This window comes from Strix aluco, chromosome 4 (genome assembly GCF_031877795.1).
Source record: "Strix aluco isolate bStrAlu1 chromosome 4, bStrAlu1.hap1, whole genome shotgun sequence".
NCBI lineage: Eukaryota > Metazoa > Chordata > Aves > Strigiformes > Strigidae > Strix > Strix aluco.
Window position 1 is genome coordinate 90162419 of NC_133934.1, and position 16315 is coordinate 90178733.

The 16315-nt window shown below is 43.5% G+C and overlaps 1 protein-coding gene across 2 annotated transcripts in view; it reads left to right on the plus strand.

Annotated features, from left to right (window-relative positions):
- Window positions 1–16315, plus strand: part of TYRO3 (TYRO3 protein tyrosine kinase) — a 43391-nt gene that overhangs the window by 14186 nt on the left and 12890 nt on the right. For both annotated transcript variants that reach the window (XM_074824152.1, XM_074824153.1), the window contains 7 exons: window positions 3964–4079; window positions 6990–7167; window positions 7659–7801; window positions 9108–9252; window positions 13393–13522; window positions 14342–14442; window positions 15500–15595. In XM_074824152.1, the coding sequence (XP_074680253.1) occupies window positions 3964–4079; window positions 6990–7167; window positions 7659–7801; window positions 9108–9252; window positions 13393–13522; window positions 14342–14442; window positions 15500–15595 (909 nt within the window). The remainder of the gene's footprint in view (window positions 1–3963; window positions 4080–6989; window positions 7168–7658; window positions 7802–9107; window positions 9253–13392; window positions 13523–14341; window positions 14443–15499; window positions 15596–16315) is intronic.

Genomic DNA, 16315 nt, shown 5'->3' on the forward strand with positions numbered 1-16315 from the left:
GCTTGGAGCTCTCAGCAGTGGAAACAATGCTTTGTGCTCTAAGAGCAGTTCCCGCTTGCTATGCAGGGCCGTCTCCCAGGCTGTTGAAAATAAGCCACAGCTGATTCAGGAGTGGAAATGGGATGTCAAATAACAGTTTTTCCTTGAAAAGGAGAGAGTCAGAGCAGTCAAATTGTGAGAGATGAAGCTGGATATGAATCTGTAGCTGGGGAAATCTTTCCTTCTTGGAGATAGGTGGGCCTTGTTAGAGCTAAAGAGGCCATTACTTCTGCTTGCTTCTATTGGCATCACATTAGATGCTGAAAAAAGACAAGACAATCACCAGTGGCAGTAAAGTCTGCTCATCCACACCATTTTTATGGATTTTTTTTTTTAATTCTTTGCTCTTTAAAAAGTCTTTCAAAAATAATTCCTAGCCTTTGTGTGACCAGTTGCCATTTGAAAGTCCCTAAGTTGATGTCATGTTCCCTCTGTTCCTCCCAGTGACTGAAACTGGGATAATCAGAGCAATCAGCTCTTCCCCTTCTCTTCATGTTGAGATGCTTCTGCATTTGAATTTTTAGTCATGCTTTAATGTGCATTAAATGACATGCTTATCAGTTCCAGGAGAGGCATGTCACAAAAATTGTTTGTTCAGAGTGGTAGCTTACTGCTCAATGCGAATAAGAGCAAGCATTTATGTCTGTATAGAAACTCACAGTTGTATTAGCTAATACTCATTAAAGGATAGCTTAAAATCCAGCTGTAGATCTATCTACTGCTCTTACAGTGTGGTTTTCTTCAGGACATTGTGGTTACTGCTATGCCAAGAATGCAGTGTGCTGGACAAGTAAGATTTATAACTTAATTTAAAAACGTTTGGAGTTGTTGCCTTGAAGGCTTCTCAACACAGGGGAATTAGTTATTGTGGAATATATCTTCTATGGATATTTTTATCCTGGGATAGAATAGTTTGCAAAGCTATTATGCTTTAAAAAAAAAAATCTCATCAAGCCGTAATTCGAAATAACATTTAGCATAAAAAAAAAATGACAAAAGCTTGTTTAATGTTAACACAGATTTTCATTTTTTTTAACCGTTAATAAGATGATGGTGTAAAGGCCTTGGAATGCTTGCATTTCCCAGCAACTGTGTTTAGCCAAAAGTGCTCCATAGGAGTCAATCATCAGCTAATAAATGCATACAACCTATTTGGGAGGGATGTATCACCATCAAGCACTTGTGTGCACACACACTTTAGAGCTGAGGAAGAACGAGCTTAAGTGGTTGGGCAAATGCTGCATCAGTATGTGGTATGTCCTAGAGATAAAAAACGGGTCTTAATTAGCAAGTCCAGTGCTGTAGTTGTAAAAGTTCTGAGTGTAATGCCTCAAAGATACATCTAAAAGATTAGCTGTAAACTTGGAGAAGTAATGAGACTCTTCTAAAGAGCACAAGTTTTGAAGATCTAGTACAGCCCTTGCTAAAATTAAAGCAAAGCTCCTAACAAGGACATCAGCAGGAACAGGAGCAGGCCCAGATAATGTTTATTTCGTCCTTGATCCTGTGAACATGTAGACTTCAATGAAATTACTCCTGGGAGTAGTTGTCTATACATACGTGATCAGGGCCTTCCTCTCTTACACAGCTCCATCTGTTAGTGAGAACTCTCAAGTCTTTCTACAATTTATTAAACAATTTGTTTCTTCTGTGTTTCCAGAAGCAAATATTTTTGCTAGGACATTTACAAACTGTTAACATTTCTTCCTATTTGCTGCTGTTGTTGTTCATTATCTATTCTCTGTAGTGCCTACAATGTGCTGGGTGTACTCCAAGCAGAAAATTACTGTTATTGTAGCCCACAGTCCCCAGCCGAGTACAAAGCCCCATTGTTCCAGCCACTCTACAAGCACGGAAGTTACCTCTCATTATGTTAACACTTGAGGTCCTGTTTTCAGACTGGCTTTGCTCTCCTTCATGTGTGTGGTGAAGACTTTCAGGGTTGTATCCTGTGTTTCAGAGCACAACAGGAAACAGCCACCCAGTTTTTTCCCAGTGGATGGTGGGGAAATGCATCTGTCCCTTCTACAAATTGCAGTTAGGGGAAGGTGCAAGCAAGCTGATCCTCTTCAGTGACTGTCTCCATTAGAGACTGGATGTGTTAGCAGTTAATTATTTATTCTCACTGGTGGTATAGCCCGTACCTCCTTTGGGCCTGCTGTCCAGTGTTGAAAATTACATCTTGCTAAACCCAAATGTTATGAGTGTGTTTACAAAAGACTTAAGGGCAGTGCTTCAATGATACCTGAGTAAACAGTGAAAGCAAGCTTTTTTCCCCCAAAAATTGCTTAAAAACCTGAATATCCAACATCGAAAGGGAAATAAACCAAGAGACAGAAAAGTCTGAAGTTAACTCACAAAGCCCTTTCACTGAAGGGCAAAGAACTTATTGTCCATATTCTACCCCAGACCTGTGCTGTGCTGCCCCACCTCCCACCCACTCACCCACCCACCCACTTCTTATCTAGGTGGCAGCCCCCTGCCCTGGGTCCTAGTGACTAGTTAACCAGACAACAAAGGCTTTATAGGGTTAATCTGTGGCACCATCTACTCTCTGCCCCATCCTCCCCTTTGCAGCAACCTGGGAGGGGGCTTTGGTCTATGCATTTCTCCTGTAAAATGGCCCTGTGGAGATGCTGAAGGCAGTATTGTGACGAAGGTGCTCTCTGGCAGAGTAAAAGATGCAGCTGGAGGGATCCTGGTTTGCAATCACTTTTCCACTGCTGCTTTGTGCTGGATATTGGGAGAGGTGGAAAATTTGGCCTGCAGGCAGAGCTTTGTCCTGAGAACCTTGGGTTTTTGCAAGAGGACTCCTGAGGGTACAATTTGTTGAGGTGCTGCAGGAAAGTATTACTCATGGCAGCAGCATAGGATTTTTTTTAAGTGAGCAAAAGTTTAGGGGAGAGGTGCCTGATTTTTCAGGTAATTCTTTCAGGAGTGAGGTGCCTAAATGAAAACAGACTCAGGATTGAAAAAGAGACAGTGAGGGGTGTATTGGGAAGAATGGGCAGTAACTATGTGGAATTACAGTGGGAGGAAAAGAGAGGGCAAAGGGAAGCATTGGGGATCCTAAAAGGAAGCCAAATAGCTCAGGTTAATGCGACAACATACTAGAGGCTCCTGTGGTGATAGAGGTGTCTGGTCAGAGAGCAGAGGGGCAGCACGCTGGTGCTGGTCTGTGGTGGTAGGAAGCACAAACATCGGATTCAGTGGCCAGTCTGGGAATCCTGATTTCATTCCTGGCTCAGCCCTTCATTTATAGTGTGGTACCAGCCGTGTAACAGGCGCTCCCTTTGCCTCGAATTGCCCCTCTCTGAAACAGAATGCTTTCCGAGTTTGTTCATCCCAAGCCTGGAAGAGGGTTCAGGGTGTTCGAGGAAGAGTCTGCAGTGGACACCTGGAGGCAGCACTTTCACAGCACGAAGCGGCCTGCTGCAAGTCCAGCTGCTTTGGGGTCATTACAGCAAAGCACCTTTGGAGTGGTGTGGGCAGAGCTGGTTTCGGGGCTGGACTGCGAACCAGGGGAGGGATTTTTAAAGCCCTGATCAGGTTCACAATGGAGGTCCACAGGCAGTTGTGTGTGTGCAGGGCTGGGTCGTGCATTGCAATGGAGGGGGCAGGGAAGAGGGCTGAGTGGCGAAGGTGTAAACATCACACGCTGGCATTACTATCAAAGAGATCAACTGCTGCCTGTACGCATCAAGCAAGTATGCTGGACTATTAAAGAATGGATGCCAACAGCTTGTTCAATGTTAAAATAATAGTTTAATTCACAACAGACAGAGACACTCTCAGAAGATGTGATAATGTACCATTTCTGTTAGTGATTTCATTGCATAATTTCTAGCCTCAAGCCTCTCCATTTCCATGTGAATACCTGCTCGGTTCTGTGTATACTGAAAGGTCTCTTTGTTTCCTTTATAGCCATGCCTCTCCAGCCTCTCAATGTAACTGTAAGCCAAGTCACCAGCAGCAATGCCAGCGTGGTCTGGGTGCCAGGATTTGATGGCCATGCACCCCTCCATTCTTGCACTCTTCAGGTATGGCCCCTCTGTGTTGTCCCCTGCCCTGCATGAAGAACAGGACTCCCCTGAGCCACAACGTTGCTTGGGCTGTCTTTTATTCTCCTAACTGCTTTGTAGCAGTGTTTGAAATCTTATTTCACAGTTTTAAAACATGGAAACCTAGCAGGATGCAACTCAGTGCTTATATAGGTGCCAAAGAGCAGGGTGTGAAGTTTTGAGTGTGAAGTGTCCAGTTGAGAATTTGAGACTAGCCCCATTCTTCTTCCTGGGAGGTTACCACATCAGTTGCTCCGTGGCAGCTACTCCATGCAGAGCGTTACACTGCAGCACCTACGAAGCACATATCACTCTATGGGAAGTGCCCTTGAGTAGCTGCAGGGTGCTCACACGTGGGGCTAGCGTGGGGCAGCTGGCCCGTGGCAACTTGCTCCAGTGCAGTGCAGTTGCCTGTGACTCCCATGCCAGCTCAGCCCTGTGCTTTGTGGTGCTAGAGGAAATGCTGGGCTCTAGACAGACCAGTGAGCCCAAGGGATGAGGAGCTTGCAAAGTATAGGATGTGGTACAGGAGGGGTGGGAATGGTGGAGGCAGGAGGCAGATTGGGCTTTTTGATACAAAGTCAGGCCTATTTGCATATTTCAGAGTAATTTTAAGCCCTGCCTCTAAATCTTGATTGGTTTTCCATTGTCAAAGACCAATTCTGCCCAGAAAATCAAGGGTGATAATATCCTTTAGCTCTGCCAGGTACTGAGTACTCAACATCTCTGAAAAATTGATCTACTTCTGTAGGTTCCTGGCAACAATGGTACGTGTCCAGCTTCAGGCAAAGTTAGTTTCTAGCATTGGACACTTAACTGTAAAATCAGATCAAACAGCTGGTAACTGAGTGTCAAAAAGAAATGGTGATTCCTGAAGCAGGACAGCTGTGCAAACACAGCTAGGCACATTCCCTATGGATTTATCTACCAGGTGTGTATATTGGGCCCCTGTGCTTTCCCCACCTGATTATAGCAGCAACCTGAGCTGGAGTGGAATTTCTATGGGGTGTTGCCAACTATGTGGAGGAGGATTATAAACACAAGGTGTACTGGAAGCAGCCTAGCTCATTTACTTGCAGTCCTCTTTTTATTTGGGGAGGAAACCAGAAATTTCATGTTCTGATGTTTATTCCCTTTCAGAAGTAAAAGAGACCCTCAGTTTTAACTCACTGACAGAAAGAATGCCTGAATATAACTGGCCCCAGGCTCTGTTTTTTGTTGCTGCTTCTGTTCTTGTTAGCAGTCAAATGGTTTTCTTCCTCTGTTTTGTAAAACAGAGTTATCTCCAGTTGGAACAGCCTATTCTCTCTGGTTTGCACGCTGCAATGCTAATCACCCTGGGTTTTGAGTTCCCCCTCTCACTTTTGGCAGGGGCAAGGGTGGGGGGGATGGGACATGTGGAAAAGAGGCTGAATCAGAGCAGCTCAGTTTCTGTCCACTCAGCAGTCTCTCACCCCTTTTCTAAGCCTTCTCTGTTCTGTTTGGGGAGGACGAAGTTCCTGCGTTTGGATCTGGGAGCAGGGTGACTTGACAATAACCCTCCACTGACGGAAAGTTGTGCTTCCTTTGTCTCGCACATTGAGAGATTTTGTGAGAGACATTGACCCACATTTCTATGTGAAGATGCACATGCTCCTGGCTCCCCACGATTGCACTTTTGCTCAGAGCCTCCCAGAAAGAGGAGGGGGACTGAAACTTGGCTGTGGTTTTCTGGCACTCGGGAATTGCAGCGGGTGTCCAAGAGCACCATGTCCAGACAGGCGGATTGCTTCTGGGAATGGGGTAGGGAATCACCACGTTTACTGACTGTTAACATGAGCCATTTTCCAGGGCATAAAGGGGGCAGATGTGAGAGCACCGACTCTTCAGACTGTTGAACAGAAACACATCATCAAACTGACAGGGTTTTACACAAAAGTCTGCTTGTTTCTTTCCCTGCTTTGGATGACACTGTTAATGACAACAATATGCTTTTCTATTAAGAGAACTTGAGATTCTTCCTTTTTATTAGCCAAGTAAATCAGCGGGCCCAAAGTGTGCATGAGAATGAGCAGAAGGGCAGGGAGAAAGACTGTTATATAAAGAATATAAAGTCCATGAGTGTTTCATTTTTGTCAGTACACCTTGCTTTTACTCCCAGCTTTGCTATTTCACATGCACTTGAGAAGAAAGATAGTCTGAGCCTGGGAGCTAAGCAGTGATTTCTGCTAATGTCAGTACAAAAGCAGGAATGCTGAACCTGTTTGTGCATTAAAAGCACACAGTGATATCAGATTTCAATTAACATTTGTGTTGCTTAAAAGTTCAGATTTGGAAAAAAAAAAAAGAGGGTTGCAGGAGTGGTAAAAAGTTTCTTTTCAGTTTAATTTGAAACAGTTTAGTTGAACCAAGTCAACAGTGTCTACCATGTCTTCAATCCACTACAAAACTGAAAATATACAAAATTCTGAAAAAGGAGTTGAGAAAAAGTTGGCACTGGGCAACAGGGAAGTTGATCTACCAATTTTCATTGGCCAAATTTAGACAAGCCTCAGAGCCAGCTGCTAGCACTCAAAGCAACAAGCAGATTTAGTTTTCTTTAAAAGAAATAATAACCATCTGTAGGATTTGTAACAGAAGTAAGGAAATGTTTTAAAATAAGAGGAACCAAATTTTCAGCTGGTGGAAAATTATTGTACTGCCAGAGTTTGGAAAGTGATGTCACGCCAAATAAAAGCATAGCTCATGATTCTTAGCTTGACAACTCCCTTTTCAGTATTTTAAACACCACTGGTACCATATCTATTCTTACACTTTCCTAAACTAACCGTGAAATGGATTCTTATCCCTATGGATGTGTTAGTCATGTGGCTTATGACAGCAGTCTTCTCTGTTCCACTCTTGGCGCAGGTAGCCGAGTCACCAGATGGCCAGGAGGTCTCCACTGAAGTCACCCCAGTGCCGCCCTTTGCCTACGGTGTGCAAGGCCTGAAGCATTCCACCAACTACAGTGTTCGTGTGCAGTGCAGCAATGAGATGGGCAGCTCCCCTTTCACCGACAGGGTTTATTTCCAAACCCTGGAGCTTGGTAAGCAAATAGCAGACAGGAACAGGAAAGCAGTTCTGAATCTGAAAAAGAGACAGTGATAAATTTCATTGAACTCCTCCTTGCTAATTCTGAAACGCAGGAAATGTTATACTGTCAGATTGCTTGCCCGCTCTAAGGGTCTCCTAACACCTAACGTAAAATAATAATGTGCAGTCAAATGTGGTTAACAGCAGTGGTGCATGATACACAAGTTGGTCCAGCCACGGGGCTTCTGCGTATTGGGTGTATGTCCCATTCGCTGCCTGAGACTCTTGAGGTCTTGGAAAGAAACGAGAGACACTGACCCACCTTATCGTCTCCACTCGAAGCAAACATAGTGCTGGTGGCTTGCAGAAGTTGTTCTCTCCCCTCACACTCTCTCTTCCAGCTGATCTCAAGAAAGAGGATGAAACTGTCTTTTCAGCCATTTTCAGTGTGGATAGTCCTTATTTTCCTGCAGAGAGTGATTGTGTTCTGTCCTCTGCTTTCAGCTCCAAGCAGCACCCCACAAAATATCCATGTTATCCAAAGAGATCCTGGTCTGATTTTGGAGTGGGAAGGTGTGACTCCAGATGTGCTGAAAGAAAATGTCCTGGGATACAGGCTGGAGTGGATTCAGGATAATGTAACTCAGGTAACAAATCGAGAGGGGAGCTGAGCCATTGGGCACAGAGTTGGAGAATGTTCATATTAAATTTTCTAGGCATTAGGATCCCTCATCCCTTATCCATACCAGGGGACTAGATTGCTGGCATTGCTTTTGTGTAAATAGATCTGTTCTGATTTGCAACAACTCCTCAGTACTTGGCCTCAAGATTTAGGCCCATTTCTCCCTTCCTGGCATATTCAGAATTCCTTCGCTTGAATGTTTATCTGCAGGCAGACCAGTTCTCTGCCATTCCTGGTACAGCAAGGACAACATAAAGAGAATTCAGTTTGTCTTTGCCTCTTTCTAGTGCTGTCCCAAAGGCAGCTCAGACAATGCAGAATCTGGGCTTTCTCTCTCCTGTGACTGGGACTTGGCTTTTCAGAACCTAGCAGCAAACATGTATTTAACAAGTGAATGAGTTATACTGTAAATCACGGAAAGAAGGTTGTGGATTCTTTTATTTCATTTACAATATGTAGGGAGTTGAAAGGGCCTTGTCAGGGTAGAAGGCCTTTCATTTGTTCTTCAGCGTTGACCTTTCCCAGGTATCTATCTGCCTTTGAAGTTCACAGCATTTCTTATGGTTTCATGCTTCTTAAGATGTATTTAGCCAGCGCTTATTAATGATGAACAAGCCTTTAATAATAGACAGCTAGAGGGAAAAGACACTTATTTCCTTTTTTGCATGATCCATTTCATACTAGGTTAGCGTCATTGACTTTGAACAACAATATTTTGAATTCCCATTGAACTTACATTGTGTCAGTAGTGGCAGCCTAATCTTCATGGGTTTACTGCAAATGATGTGTATGAAGAAGATCCACAAAATTACTGAAAATATGTTGGCCTTGCCATCCTAAGTAAAAATTTGCCATGAAATTCAGAAGCCGTTTGGGATTTGGTCAACAAGTTAAAACAACTCCTCTCTTGGATTAAAACTGTCAGGTGTTTTGGAGTGTGTTAGTGCATCTTTGTGTTTAAACCACAAGAAGGAGGTGTATCTTTTAATAGCCCAAAAAAACCCATTTCTGTAACAACTTTCATGGATGGACCTCAAAGGAAGAAATCACTAAACCTCATATAGTCCCTATGCCCTGGGTGGAGAAGAGAAACCCAAGATGACAGCCCAAGTTAGTGACAAAACAGAGACTAGGACCCAGGAGTCACAACTCCCAACCCTTGTTATAGCATCAGTGAAGTACACAGTATTGTTTTCATTTAGTTTTAAAGATGAAGTTTTAGCCTAGATCCCTTTTAAGACTGCTTACAGTTTGTTGCCATTTGCTCTCAGGGGGAGATGATTGTACAGGATACAAAAGCTAATCTCACAACATGGAATCCTCTCAAAGACCTGATCATCAGGGTGTGTGTGCTGAACTCTGCAGGATGTGGCCCTTGGAGTGACATCTTCCTGCTTGAAGCCCAAGAGGTCATGGGTGAGTGTTCACTGCCTTCCCTTCACTTTGGGGAAAAAAGTCAGAAGCACTGGGGCTGCTGTTTTTCGTCTGACTGAGTGCTTACAACTGACTGAGCCACGTGGCTTTATACAACAGCACACTTCATCAGGCAGAGTAGAAATTAAATAATATTTAAAGAGATGATATAAACAAAACAGCTTCTGGCCACTACTGTGTCTTCTTAAACCAGCTTTTGCTGTGCTTAGTGCAGAGCAGGGCAAGGGGAGACACAATAGAAAAGATGCAAATAAAGATTTGAAATCCTTCATTTAGCCTTAAGCCACACACATTTACAAGACTAAATGTGACAGAAAACTCCTCTAACATAGGTTCTCTTTGATTTAATTTAAAGCCATTACTGACTAGTTTCAGTTGAGCCCGATTTAAACCATGACCACATGGGGTTTTGTAATGGTTTTACTGAATGTGTTTATATTAAACCAGTTTAGCGCTCTCCATGGAAAAGCCGAGCTAGTTGTAGAAGAGGGAGGTGATGGCACAGAACCTGTACCATGCAGTCTGGACCATGTGGAAGGGTTTGTTGGGAGTGAAAAACATGCATGTGTGGAGTGCATTCCTAAGTGATTAAAGGGCAGTGAAGCTTATCTGCACTGGTTTGCTTGCTACTTGTATTTCACAGTGAGTGGGAAATGGGAGTCACGCTATGGAGATGGGCAGGATGTTTTATGGGGAGATGGGTAGAAGGGAGAGACGACTGCTGCTTGTGGAGGAAACTGTAAAAAGTTTGAGGAAGACGTGGATAACAATATAGATTGGTGGTAAGAAGTCAGTGAGGTGTGATCGTGCAAAATACCCCACAGTCTCCTGAGGTTTTGTTCCCAGTGCCTGTGGCAGGACAAGACATTAGTCTCTAATCTCTAATGCTGCTTTCTTTGCACTCCACGTGTTTTTTGAGGAATCACATGGATATTGATCCCTCCTGATCCCTCCATACTTAGGAATGGCAGGGGGAACCTAGAGTGGGGTTCCCAAGCAAGCAGGAGGTGGGGGATAGGGGCAGAGTAACCAGGAGAAAACTGTAGCCTTACTTTCAGTAGTGCATCTAATGAATGGTTTTAATGGCCACGTTACTCAGAAAGGCCCTTTGGCAACCCAGTTCCTGTGATGAAGTCAGTACTGATGGTTATGTGTGAGCACAGAGTCACTGTGGGATCAAAGCCCTCAAATTATTTAAAGCAGAAGGAAGGGGTGCAGAGGTCCAGAGCTGACTCTACCAGAGGTTGGTATTGGCTCCATCAATTTTTTTTCCTCTTGCTTTTTGCTCAGGTATTTTCTGTGGCACCCAAATATAGAGAAAAGTACCTGAAAGGGCTAGAAGATCACTTTGGAAAAAGGCCAGCACTGGCAAGAAGCCCCAGGGAATGTATAGGGTTTGCATTATACAGGGAGCTGGAATGGGGTAGTCCTGAAAGCACAATATGTTTGCTTGTTTTTATTTACAAACCACTTCAAAAAAAGTAGCATCAGGAGTGGTGCTTGTTTTGGCCAAATGCTGTGTGGAAGCAGATATATTTCTTCACAAGCATAACAGACTGGAAATAAAGGTTCAGTGCGGAAAAACTGACAGGCCTTAAACAGCAGAGCTGCAAAAAGACTGCAGTTTTGTTTCAGGCCTGGTAGAAAATATAAGTCGCTTACTTTCCTAAAATAGCAAACCAGCACTGGTTGCTTTATGTGAGAAATGCCAGGGGTGGTTTCTGACCAGCTCCCAGAGTGGCAGTAAAAATGACTAAGCTTGTAAAAACGTTAAGTTGTATGTGTCATCACGCCAAAGCTAGTGGGAGCTCCACCCTGCTTATGTAGAGATCTTCTGCACTGTTAACAAAGATTGTTTTAATATTTTCAGAAACATTCTCAGTAGAAGACTCTTGGATTACATGCTTTGCACACTTTTGTGATATAAAACCTGCTACAGAAAGAAAAGGGGTTCTCTCATCATCAAAGGGCTCCTAAATACTCATTTAAGCTCATCTAGTACTACTGTCTTCTCTCCACCTTGTGCAGTCTTAAGGCGTATGCTGGTTGGAAAAAGGGGGTGCAGGAGATGGGAGAGGGGGAGGCGAGACAACTTGGTCTTTACTTGGGCTGCAGCCATCCTCTCTAGCTCAGTGGCGTGAGTGGGAAGCAATGATCTGTGGGGCAGAGGAGGAGAAGCAGTGAATTTCAACATTCATTTCTATTTCTGATACATTTGCTATAATCTGTGGGATGGGCTCCTGATTCCTAGCAGTTAGAAACAGGGAGAATAATTTAGTTCTGTTTTGTTTTCATCCATCCTCCTTTTGGAGAGACCCCTGGGAAGGTGACCTAAATCCCTGCTCTCTCACCAGGCCAGCTAGCAGACAGAGACTAGAAAAATAGGCCAAGAGAGGTTTGTCTCACCACAGGGGGAAGGAAACCTTATCATTAACTATCAGATAGGGCCTTTTACATCAGTGTTGTTAATTGTTTCTACTCTGACTGTTTGTCAGGAACAGCCAGAGTGATTGGCTTGGGGAATTGTGGAGAGGGTTGGAGTTACCTTTCTTGTATTCTCATTCAACTTATCTTTCTGATCCCTCTCCCTCCTGATAAGTAGCCTTGAAGGCCAGGTCAAAAGGTGCAGCAAGAGGGAGTATCATAAAACCCAGAGCCTGTAAAGCCTTCTGGGTGGGAAAAGAATATATGAGTTACTGAAGGAGATAGGGTGCTGGAAAATAGGTGCTAAAGCTCTGATAATTTGTTTCAAGTGGAGAAGTACTAGTCTGCTTCCTCAGTGGTCCAGAACTCTGTTTCCTTAAGCTCTACCTAATTAGATTAACATTGCATTTTTAAAAACGTGGATGATAAGGTTTGACAGTGGAACTAGTAATCAAGCCTTAGAAGCCTTTTGCCTTCCAGGACTCTGCTAGTAAGGATGTCCGACTCCTTTTCACATATATCTGTGCAGAGGTTCATCCAAATCTCAGCCTAATTACCTAACATCTCTTTTAAGGACAGGTTTACTTATACTGTCATGACATATAACATAATAGGATTACTTACATCATCAAAGATGATTTTTCCTTAGCTTCTGGTAAAGCACAGTCAACTGCTGAAGGTAAGCAAGGGAGCATGAAGATGAAGGAGGTGCTTAGGGACCTGTTACCTGTTCTTGTTTGTTCTTAAACAATTTGGAGATATGAGGACTATCCTAGATTTTAATAAACCCATTCAAATTCACATGTAATCTTTAGTAATTGTATTTGGAGAAGAAATCTCTCAGGGAATCGGGTTAATGCCAAGCATAGATAATATTCTTTTATTCGTAACAATATTGCTTATCTTCCTCCCCTGACAGCTTACTCAGATTGGCAGCATCTCCCATTTCTTCTGTAGACAGTTTGTAGTCAAAAATATACATATTCTGGGAGCAAATATTAGACCAGAATTGGAACCTGCATGCTGGCTAACTTATTTCTTGACTCACGGGGCACTTCTTAAAATTTACTTTTTCTTTGGTGGAGAGACATTGAGAAGTTACAACCAACCAACAACACTGGGAAGTTACAGCCAATACCAAGATCCACAGGGTACTTCTCTTTGTGGGAGGTGTGAGAGGGAGAAGTAAATATTTTCAATCAGATTGTGATGAGGCAATTGTCTTTCTCTGTTGTCTGTCAAAATGTTATGTGGTTGGCATTCAGGCAGTACTCTGTACCCTGGTCAAGGTTCTACTGACTGCCTCAAATAGGCCAAGGTGAAACCTGCACGGAAGATGCTCATATTAAGCAACCTTTTTGTCCTGAGACTTCAGTTTAAAGGACCCCAGATCATGAGCTCATGTAAAGTTGTATAATCTGGAGCAGTGCCTTTTGCTTTCTTGAAGCTCAATGCTTAGAATAGGTTCTGATAACTGGATGCATGTGCTCTGCCTTTGCTGTGTGAAACAGCTAGTTTTTCTGATGATTGACTGAGTGGCTGTTTATGCCAAATTCCAGCGTACAATGACCCACTGTGTACACCAGATCCAGCAGCATGGCTTTTCCATTTACAAGTAAAAAGAAGAAATATCCCTGTATGGTCTGTTTACCATTGACAGTCTTCTATTTCCTGACTGGTGTTTTCTCCATCATCTAGGTGGCCAGAGGCAACCTCCTTATGGGACATCCTGGGTTCCTGTGGCATTGGGCATTCTCACAGCTCTGGTCACAGCTGTTGCCCTGGCTCTTATTCTCCTTCGGAAAAGAAGAAAGGAAACTCGGTTTGGGTAAGGGAAGCTCTCCTTGTGCTGGTTAGAGCGATCTTCACTTTCTCCTCTAGTGTGGTTTCTGTATCAATTATTTTTCGAAAAGCATTGTGGATTGAGTACTTTTGGCACTTTCTTTGGATAACTTTTCCACAATTTTGGGGGTGATCCCGGATTAGAGACTAGCAGGAAAGTGCCCTACCTTTTCTTCAGAATGAGAACACCAAAAATACAGTAGAAAAAACGTTATGTCAATAGCTGCGCTTTATTAGAATATGGAAATATAAACTAGATCAAGGTAATTCTGCAAGTCCTTAGCACTGCTGCTTAAGAGATTCAAAATGACCCGCATCTTCTGTGTTCTTATGGGCTGGGCCCTTTATCTCATGCTGGTTTTCAGTCTAGCAGCTGCTTGTAACTTCCTGACTGCCTAGAACCCTCTGGATCCCCAGGAAAGTCTCTTTTCCATCACCTCTGACACTTGGTTGTGGGTTGCTCCCTGCTGTAAGCAAGGTTCCCATTCTTTTCAGACTCTCGGCTGCACCCTCTCACAGCAGCATCTCTATTTATGTGAGTTGTGCAACCTTCCCCAACCTGCAGCTTCTCCCAGGCACAGTGAGGAGTTACTCCCCTCTTTCAGAAGGTTCCCAGCCCTTCTAGGTGTATCGGAAAGGCAACATAAACACATTGTTCCTCCTCTTCAGCTGCACCCTCTTTGACAAAACAATCTGTAGTATTTATATGGCAAGGGGTGAGAAATCATCCATACTGTTCAACACACCCCTTTAGAAGTGAACGGCCCATGTAATCGTGGCCCTGTGTATCTTTTCTGCCTTCTAGCCATGCCTTTGGCAGTGTGGTTGGCAGAGGGGATCCAGCAGTCCATTTCAGAGCTGCCAGGTCTTTCAACAGGGAGGGCCCAGAGCTCATTGAAGCAACATGTAAGTATAATGACCTGAGTGACTCTGCCTAAGAAGCTGTTTTCATGCATGTACTATGCTTTCTCTTTGTTTTCCCTGAAACTGATGTTTTTAGATCAAGAACATGGGATTAATTTACAAGGAGGTTTAGACACTGTGGATGGCGGAGGTGAAAGGCCAGAATTGCTGTTGCCATACCAATTACATAGCACTTGCTAATTACAGCTACAGTCATTGTGTATATTAATACAAGGCATAAATTTGCCACTCCCCTGCCCCAGTTTCACACTACAGGGACTCCTTCGACTGTAATATTATGCAACAGTGAGATAAATACGGCTTAACAATATTAGCAGTACGCTTTAAATTCAGTGTGCTGAGCTGTGCTGCAAGCGTGAACCAATTAATCAGTCTAGGAAGGCCAGGAATTAGTAACTTCTCAAACAGGAGATTGAGTCCCAGGAATGGCCAGAGTTGGGATGATCCATTTCTGTCTCCTGGTTCAGCAAGGGCATGGCTCTCTGTAGCAGTGCTGCATGGCTGGGTTGTTATGATGATCCAGCTCTCTTTGACTCCCTGGGTTTAAAGGTCTCTCCGTTAAATCTAGTGACCATAAACTGTTGAACCTTATGTCACCCTCTCAGCCAGGTACTGTGTGACCTGTATGGTACTTAAAATAGTCTGAGAGACAGTCATTGAAAACTGGTGCGGCTCCATCAGCTTAAATGAAGCTGTATGAATCAGTGTCTATCAGTGTCCCTTCTGATTGGATTTTGTCTTCTCAGCATTATTTACAATAGTTCTGTATTCCTGTTGCTGTGGGTGTGTTTAAGGGCGGTGTTACCACACCCTCTCCTTTTCAGTACTGCTGGTACATTTTCTTGTGGTTGAAGGTTATTGGCCTCTTGTCTGTGGTGAGGCTAGAGGACATGGAAGGGAACTCTGTCTTTTTCAGGTTTTCTTGCTTACAGTATGGGAATTGGATTGGAGATGGAGATTAGAACGGGTGACTCTTGATGTTGTGACAGAATATTTAAGTATCCCTTATTTGACTCTTCCTTTGTTTTTTTTTTTCCAGTGGAGAGTGTAGGGATCAGTGATGAGCTAAAGACGAAACTCAAAGATGTCCTAATCCAGGAACAGCAGTTCACCTTGGGAAGAATGTTGGGCAAGGGTAAGAACCAAAACTGAACAAGGCTTTACACTGAAAGTCCCGCTTGTGTTACCTTTACTGTTGAGTAGGGAGAAACAATTAGAAGCAGCCTGTTTTCTCTCCTGCTTGTAGACTGCAATTTAAATGGAATTTTCTCTTCCGCTGGGATAAAACATCTCAAAGGTTTAGCATAACTAAGAGGATATTGGCTAAGCTATTCCTATAATATGGCTCTGCAGAGTCATGAACTGCAGTCTGTGCTCAGCTTTCCAAAGTACTGTTGATTCACTGGTGTGTGAATTTCTTTCAGAGATTTAAACAAAGGAATATTCGATTAAACTTCTGCTCTTTCTACTAACAAAGCGGTGCTATAGAATTCCTTCCGTTTACATAAGGATGTGTCAAGTATTAAATGGTCTGAGACAATACAGAGACAGAGATGATCTACCTCAGACACACCAACCCCTCAAAAAGACAGAGGTGATTCAGTTTCAGATATTCTCAATGCCTGGGGTGATTTGAGTCCAGATTTTAGTTTGGGCTCTTACAGAAGCACATTTGGAACAGGTATTGAATTTTGCTGACATTTGTCCTCATTAGTTCAGGTCCTTAGGAGCTCTTCTGACTGTGGATCTCCATCTGGCTCTCCCACACAGGTGCTCCTAACATTTCTTTGAGGTTTTCAGGTCAAGAGGGATGGGCAGAGTAAAGGTGGGATCTTCTCACTTAACTTTAGCTAAA